This window comes from Rutidosis leptorrhynchoides, chromosome 9 (genome assembly GCF_046630445.1).
Source record: "Rutidosis leptorrhynchoides isolate AG116_Rl617_1_P2 chromosome 9, CSIRO_AGI_Rlap_v1, whole genome shotgun sequence".
Classification (NCBI taxonomy): domain Eukaryota; kingdom Viridiplantae; phylum Streptophyta; class Magnoliopsida; order Asterales; family Asteraceae; genus Rutidosis; species Rutidosis leptorrhynchoides.
Window position 1 is genome coordinate 248,807,254 of NC_092341.1, and position 8,947 is coordinate 248,816,200.

General features: G+C 35.1%; 1 protein-coding gene across 1 annotated transcript; it reads right to left on the reverse strand.

Annotated features, from left to right (window-relative positions):
• Positions 1-376: 376 nt before the first annotated feature.
• On the reverse strand, positions 377-1,760 carry LOC139867602 (ethylene-responsive transcription factor ERN1-like). Its single transcript, XM_071855971.1, has one exon. It carries the CDS (start codon positions 1,705-1,707, stop codon positions 835-837), a length of 873 nt encoding a protein of 290 aa, XP_071712072.1. The 5' UTR covers positions 1,708-1,760; the 3' UTR covers positions 377-834.
• Between the last annotated feature and the right edge of the window lie 7,187 nt (positions 1,761-8,947).

The window sequence follows — 8,947 nt, forward strand, 5'->3', positions numbered from 1 at the left end:
AGTCTCGCCCTTTTCAACTTAACATTAACCGTCATTTTTAAAGTATTCTTCCTGAACCAATTCTTTATCACGTTGGCGAATTCATCACCCATTACACTCTCCACGGCTAAACGTGTTATCATTTCATCGAATGCTGGAAAAGCTTCAACGGACATCTTTAACTAGCCCTTAATAAGTTTATTATGGACCCAGTTGTTGGCCAAAACATGAGATCTGAGACTTGGTCTTTCACAGCTATTAAGACCAAGGGAATGTTTAAATATAGGAAGTCAAACTTTTACATGCAAATTCAAGAGTAAAAACTCAATCGAAGATTCAACCTTTATTTTAATTTTAATGAATCGAACAATGCATCTGCATTCTTCACTGTGTCTTTTCTAACAGTTAGAATCATTAATAAATAACAAATATAGGAAACTATATAAAGTTATAAATGCTTAATTAAAATGGATTTCTAGTTAAAATAGCAAATGGTAGGATGATCAAGTGAGACCCATAGATGCCCACTGATCGTCTAATTTTAATTACTGTTTTTTCTGGGGGAAAAAGTGAGGCCCATAGATATAATTCTCCATCAATAACACCACTCGAATTGAAAACATGACTAGACTCGGCAGAAGGTGGTAATTTGACTAGATGTTTCTCTTTTCTAGGCTCTCTAACTTTTTCATCCGTTATAATTAAACTCTGTCAGGTGCTTTAGAAGGATAGCATCCGATCAAGAGACAGACCCTTTAGCAACATCTATCACCTATCTTCAACATTCAGCTTCCACGCCTGATCGCCTCAAATTCTACTAATACATCCTTTTTGGCTACTTTGCATTTTGGACCCTCATGGTCCAAGTTTTCGCTCTAAACATTCGGGTATACCATGGTAAGCATAAAGAGAAGCGGAGAACTTGCGTTCGTATTGCATTCTTCTCATAGCTTCACTTATCGTCATTGGCTCTTCTTTCCCATCTTGAAACGGGTCAAACGCAATTTCTTCAGCCATTTCAAATGGGCAAAAGTTGCAAACGGATCCAATTTCATCGGTAAACTTGAAATCAAACCCTTCTTCTTCATCTCCATCTACTTCCATTTCACTTCCACCACTCGTATCTCCACTTGAACACGAAGTTATCGTATTATCATCAGATTGATCCAGTACAGACGACTTATAGTCCGTATTGCTAACATGTAGGTAGCCATTCAGATCATTGAAATATTCGGTAGATCGTGTACCTGAGAAATTCACCAGGTTCTCTTTGAATTCCTCGGGCTGCGCCACATCATCATGATGATTGACAGCACGCTTAAGAGTAGTCTGCAGCGAAGTAACTGAAGCTACAGAATTATTCCTGGCCTCAAGCCTGTGAAGAACAAGGCTAGTAATTTTAGATTTGGTTGAAAACGGTTGAGAAGAAGGCCGGAAATTCGTGCGAGTGTTGGCTCCTCGTAGTAAGCGAGCTGCCTCATCATAGGCTCGAGCGGCTTCCTCAGCAGTGTCAAAAGTGCCTAACCATACTCTTACTTTATGTATGGTGTCTTTTATTTCAGCAACCCATCTGCCAGATGGCCGCCGCCGGACCCCTACAAATTTCTTCCTAGCTCGGTGGGGGCCACCGAAAGCTATCACTGCTTCACTCACCATTCCATTCAGAGTGAAGCTTATTTGAGAAGTCTGTTCTTGATAAGTAGTAACTTGATTTCTCTTCTTAGCCATATCTCACTCTAAATCTGTCTTTTTTTAGTATTGAGAAATCTAATATTATTGAGGTTGTTGGCGATATGAGTAACCTCCCTTAATCATGATTATGTTTATATAAGAAGAAAGAGCTGGACAAAAATAGAAGCTAATGAGTTGAAATGGTCAAATCTGTTTGTTTAATGTAATAGTATTGTTTATTTAAGGAAACGTCTCGTTTACTTTCCATAAAATAAGGAGAATAATTTGGATGAAGCTAGGTTGTTGCAATGTTAGACCTACCTAACTACTTAAAAATAGAAAACGGCATAAACGTATAAGGTTTCCTTATTTAGGCTATCCTTCTCCATTTTCTAACCACTTAACCATTAAAATTTTATAGATATTTATTTAAGACAATATGTAGTGTAGCGTGATCACCTAGAAATTACCAACATCACGCCTCCATCACGCCACTATGAGACGTGATGGAGCCAAAAAATCGTTGGCGTGATCACCCCATCACTTGCAGATTTAAATTAGATATCGAATGAGGTGGTGCCACGTATCTCCTTCAACACTCTTTCTTTTCTTTTCTTTTATAAATACTCCATATCTTAACCATCACATAAACATCACGCCATAACACTACAAACTCCATCACGTCATCACCCCAACACATTTGCCAAATCAGCACTATGCCCCACAAAACACCTCATCACGCCCCATCACCCCGACACCACTAATAATGGTCTAAAGACATTTACTATGTTTGGCGGGTAGCTTTTTGAAGCTTTTAGAGCTTTTAACTTTTAGCTTTTATGAAAAAATTCCTATTTAATAAAAAGTTCTGTTTGATCAAAGGAGCTTAAAGCTTTTAAACACAGGGAAAATGCTAAAAGCTATTAGAAGTAGCGTTTAGCTTTTAACGTCTAGCTTTTTGTCATTTTACTCTTTATTTAACGTATTCAGCTCATCTGCCAAACACCAAAATATATTTAAAAAACCTACATGTACCTGTTATCAGCTAAAATCTACCAGCTACCAGCAACCAGCTATCAGCTAAAAGCTACCAGTTATAAGTTAAAAGCTCTCAGCTAGTTTTACCAAACATATCCATTGTTTGATGTCTAAAAAAATTTCTACTACCCTTTTGGCATGGTTAGCCCACTGTGTCCAAACAAAACACACTCTGCATACGATTTTTTACACCATTAAAAGTCAATATATGTAGATGATATGCAAAGACGTCTCGACCTCATGTTCTAGCCGAACAGGTTTGGAATTTTGAAGGACCCAAAAATTTTAAAAGTCCCATATAATAGTATCATCCATTTATATTTTTAATAAATCAAATCATGAAAATTATTTTTCAAACAATTTAATCACACATTAACTTCTTTTCTATTGATAAATTTCTAGTACTATATATATATTTTTTAGGAAAATGTTAATGAAAATCCTAAGGGTTGTCATTAAGAAGTCTAAACGTGTATGTTTTTATTGTACATTCTAGATAACCACCTATTTCCATGAAAAAAAACTACCCTCTAACTCACAAATGTACTACTCTTTTTGCATAAAAAAATTGTTAATGACAACTCTTACGGCTGTCATTAGCATTTTTCATAATCTTTTATATGTATTATAAATTTAATGTTTATAAGGATCCGTTTTTAATGTCTCAATATATGGGCCAATTAAATAGTGAGACAACCATGTTGATACGAGTAATCTAAGGACCGAGACTAGATGTCCTAATCATAAGATTGGTTAGCACCAATGGTCCTCAAACAGAGCTCTGTACTTTAAGCTATTGAAGGTCAAGTTTTGCAGTTACCTAATAAAAGGTCAGGAAGAAGGGAAAGTTTATGTATTTCGATTTATACAACACACTTTTTAGAGTTGTCATTAACGTGCATAAAAGTATTAGTATTGTATGTTGGAGGTTTTAAACTTTCGTGTAGGGTAAAATAATCGATGACCAGATAAATCACTGAATCGTGGTATCACTTTTCGAAAGTGATTATTCGAACCTTATTGTCTGGGTTACATTATTACTTTGGGATAAGACGGAAATTATGTTCTTGTTTTTGGCAGAGAACAATAACCCTTTCGCAGAAGAGTATTTAGGTTTCGAATTGTCTATCGCTAATGAATAATTCGTCAATGTATTTATATGCAGCCGTAATTATGGAAGAAGATATATTCGAATCAATTGACTGATTGACTCTCCATAAGTATTTAGGTTTCCGCGACTGTTTTTGGAACTCGTGGACGCAAACGTTGCCACGGTGACAGGTGTCTTTCGGTATCAATGCAATAAATAAATCCTGATACCTTCTGACTTTCCAGAAGGTTTTGTAATTTTTGCAACTTCTTTGGTGTACCTGTCAATGATTTTCCATAAGAATTCTTTAGGTCGTTGCTTAATATCATGACATTCGACATGCGTCTGCTTACGTGGCCGCAGGTTATGGAAATTTAACATGAAGCGGGACCTCCGGTCTGCAAAGCTGGTTATGCTCTGTGATGGTAAATTATTAAACCATTCTCTTGCGACTCCATGTAGCACAATGGGAAGCATGTGACATGCTACTGAATCCTCCCAGCTGTGTGTTCTTGTTGTCCCTTCGAAGCATAGCAAAAAAGTCGTCCGGATCGGACAGACCACCATAGATTCCCAAAGTCAATGGTAATACCTGTGTCACGGGAAAAGGATAATTTGCAATATGAGGTGTGAATTTTTCTGTGGAAGAAGTCAATTCTAGAGATTGCTTCACTTTCTGACCCTGCATAACTGCAAACAAATTTTTCAACAATTCTTGCGCACGATCTGGCTCATTAAACACCGGTACTAGATGCGGCGGAGCCTCTTACTGTAATTGAGACAACAAATTATTTGAGCTTCCTAGATCTAAAGGATTGTACTGAGCACTTACTGCGTTAACTAGGGTTTGCAGTGTCGGTGGGCGTAGCGTGTTATCCACAGTTGGTTAGCCATCTAATTTTCTCAGTCCCATCTTACATATTGTTTCTTGAGCGCTTGCTGACTTCACCCGATGTATCGGGGTTTCCGACTCTATTTTTGTGAAAATAGGCATAGTTCCTACATAAGTAGTTTGCGCTTTATAACCTGTAAAAACACTTTGCTCTGGCGATCTAAAGGTTAGATTTGTTGGTCTAACATCTTGGTGCGGAGTGAAGCTTGTTCGTACTTCTTGGAATGAGGTCAAACCCTTATCAGGTTTGTATTCCCAGTAGCTTTGCATCTCAGCAATATTAGTTGACTGAGCCTTAGGCTTAACTAGTTTTGCTAGACCTTTTTGAGTACTGACTGGCTTCGACATAGTAATTGAACTTGCTGGAGGTTTTGTAACCTTGCCCGGTTCCACCGGCATTGGTGGGGATTTTGTTGTGTTCACAGGTGTGTGAAATCTTGTCCTACTTGGCAAATCCGAACGTGTTTGTGGCAATTGTGAACTTTCACTACCTCTAGCCATTGACGGTTTTCTGAAAATCTATGTTAAAAAGAACCTGAAAGTATTCGATTAATTAAACGATTTTTCTTTTTGGAAAAAACGCGTAATAAAACACAAAAAACGTCTGTTCCAATATATTTGTTCTATAATCGGTCCCACGGACAGCGCCAATTGATCAAGCATATTTTCACAGGGTTAGGATGAACATACGCTATAATGCAATATGTAGGGTTTAAGGACAAACAAGATTCGAACCTCCGACAATAGTCGTGGGTAACCCACACCGGAATCGTTATTTATTCTGGCAGGGTGGCCGAACGTAAGTTGACCAACAACCTAGCATACGAGGTTGAGTAGCCATAATACATGAAGGATTCATAGTTCATAAAACATATCTGAAATTCTTAGTCGACCGTGATGATTGAAAGAATGTTTGTTCTTCCAATGTATGCTTTTTACGTACGAATACGTGTGTCCCCTTAGGGTTTTAGAGCCATGTATTTATAGGCAAGTAATTGGGGTTTGAATAGGATTCTATTCTCATACAATCCGTAAGCCATTCCATAACCAACTTGCGTTAATTAAGGAAACCGAATAAATGATTGATCTTATCATTTTACTTGGTTAACAAGGTAGACATTTGACCAAGTCAGAACATGACACATCCATTTGTATAGGCGGATAGAAAGCGCGACTATACCCTTGATCCGTTATTGACGTATATATGTAATCTAATACGCATGCTAGGACTTAGATGCGTATTCCGCATAAGCATGCGGATATGCGTATCATTAACATTCAAAGTGATTAAGATAATAATATTTTCCATAAACAATAATTATCGTTTCCACAAATATAGCATAAGTGGTTACAAAAATAATCCTTCCATATTTTACTAAAACTTGGACAGCACGAAAAATATTAAAATTTGACTAAGTGTTTTCCTTACTGCCTCTTAAGAGGGAGCATGGAATCCTTATTGCCTATTGTGCTCCCTCTTCAAAGGGAGCACCAAACAGCAAAACACTTAGTAAATTTTAACAAGTGTTTTTGCTACTGCCTATTGTCCTGCTTCTTGTGCTCCCTCTTGTGCGACCTCTTCAGAGGGAGCACCAAACTTGTGATGCCTCTTTAGAGGGGCACCAAACACTTAGTCAAATTTCAAAAGTGTTATCTTTACTGCCTCTTGTGCTCCCTCTTCAGAGGAAACACCAAACACTTGGTCAAATTTCAACTGACTAAGAAGACCCATCATAGAAAACACATAGTCAAATATCTTCCATAATATTCGAAGTGGTTAAGATAATAGTATTTTTCATAAACAAGAATTATCATTTCCAGAAATATAGCGTAAGTGGTTACAGTAATAATCCTTTCGTATTTTACTAAAACTCCGACAACACGAAAAATCTTAAAATTTGACTAAGTGTTTTCCTTGCTACCACTTAAGAGGGAGCATGGAATCCTTGATGCCTCTTGTGCTCCCTATTTAGAGGAAGCACCAAATAGCAAAACACTTGTTAAATTTTAATATGTCTTTTTTATGCTGCCTCTTGTGCTCTCTCTTGTACTGCCTCTTCAGAGGGAGCACTAAACTTGTGTTTTCTCTTCCGCATTTTCTTGTGCTGTCTCTTCAGAGAGAGCACCAAACACTTAGTCAAATTTCATAAGTGTTTTCCTTGCTGACTCTTGTACTCCCTCTTCAGAGGGAGCACCAAACACTTAGGCAAATTTCAGCTGACTTCAGGGGGGGAGTGGATTGCTTGGTTAGACAATTGGCAAGCTCAACCTAATTTGAAGGAAGTTTTGTATTCAATTGTGGCGTGCTTGATGTGGCATATTTGGAAATGGCGAAACGGAGTTAAAGGAATTCATTTTCGACTCCATTCAATTGTATTCGTTTAATTGGTTTGTAAGTAGAGAAAAGTCAAACATAAGTTGGGTCGATGCGCTTATTAAGCCATTGTAAATTCTTGTTGCTCTCCCTCTAGCGTCTTGTTAGGCGGTTTTGTTTATTAATAAAAATTTTGCCGTTCCAAAAAAAAAGGAAAAAAAAAAAAAACTTAGTCAAATTTTAGCTTAGTAAGAAGACTCAGCACATAAATACACTTAGTCAAAATTTCGAGTACACCAAGTCATGAGAGTAAATAATAGAAACCACTTTTGAGTCCGAATAATCTATCACTTAACGAGTGTATACTTCATACCTCCTAACCCATTTACAAGTGTAGATTAAATCTCTCAATTACACTGAATTTTTAACATTGTACAATTTAGTATCATCACTTTAAAGGCAACATACAACTACTATTTGGGACACGTCTATGCACGTTAACAAAAGTCTTGAGAGTCGTTAGAAAAACCCTCGTGTCAATTCTACGTAAAAGATGAAATGTTGAGGTCTTTACTTGGAATAGTCGGAAGTTCTGATTAACGTTCACTTTAAAGGAAGTTTGACTCATCTAAAGGCAAAGCCAAACAGCATCAAAACTTGTAATGTGAGTAGATATGTATGTACATGCTAAAAGAAAGTATGAACTAGGGAAGTGTTAATTTCATATCCGCTTTTGATAAATCCATTTTTATTTGATGTTATATTTCAAAAATAATCTCAAATAAATTCCAACATATCATTTAGTAGATCTTATTTAATGGTATTTTAAAAAATTTAAATGAATTTATAATAAATGTTGTTGAAAATATTATCTCAACTACATTGATAGAAATAGAAGTAAAAACTCAACAAAATCTCTCTAAGCAATCACCGTAATGCTATTGTCACATCGATGTGAGTTATGAAGGTCAAAGCAACAATTACTAGCCCATGAGGTGATTTTCATATATCACTTTTTGATCAATCTAATTTTAATTTACTATTATACTCTTAATTATATTTATAATAATAATATAAGTTTAATTTTCTAGGAGTATAAGTGTAAATTTATAAGATAAAAGTGTAGATGAATAAAAAAAAATGGTATGTAATATGGTAGGGATAAATAAACTATTTATTTGCATAAAAAAATCAAATGTTAATTAAAGTCAACCTCATCATCGCATAATCATAATATTTATTTATTTCTAATCATATATTAATATTAATTATTATATTATTATTTTTCTTAGTTATTTAACTTATATTATTTAATAGTTAGTTAATTTATTATGTATTTTTTTTTATCTTTTGTATTCTATTACTACTATTATTGTATTCTAGTATATTATTATTATTATTATTATTATTATTATTATTATTATTATTATTATTATTATTATTATTATTATTATTATTAAACAAATTAATAATAAGTGAAAATATACAAAATAGTATATGTATTAAACTAAAACAATTGACCACTTGCACGTTACCTTGCACTTTATATCCACGTTCATTTGATCGAGTTGTTATGTTTTACGTGTATATTATACATTAGATGTTCTATGTTTTATATTTACGTTACATAATTTTCTCTAACATTTATCTTATTATCATCGTTATCATTATCATTATTAATGGACCCGATTCTATACATATTTAGATTATAACAAACTCTTATCTCGTATATGGTACATATCACAATTGTAATCCTTTCCAAATATACTAGAAAGTTTGTTAGGCAAAGTCAAACACAATATTGTATATATAGGGCCATTCGTTTATCAATGAAATCAACACATTCATTCTATTCAATCTATTATGGTATCAGAATTCTCCTTGATCCTATCCTTTCTCTAAAAATCCCCCACGCCCTCCCTTCTCTTTTTCATCATATCAATCATAAAACAAACCCAGAATC

What these genes read in the sequence shown, in the direction of transcription:
- LOC139867602 (XM_071855971.1), bottom strand. Translation starts at nt 1,707, where the DNA reads ATGGCTAAGAAGAGAAATCAAGTTACTACTTATCAAGAACAGACTTCT.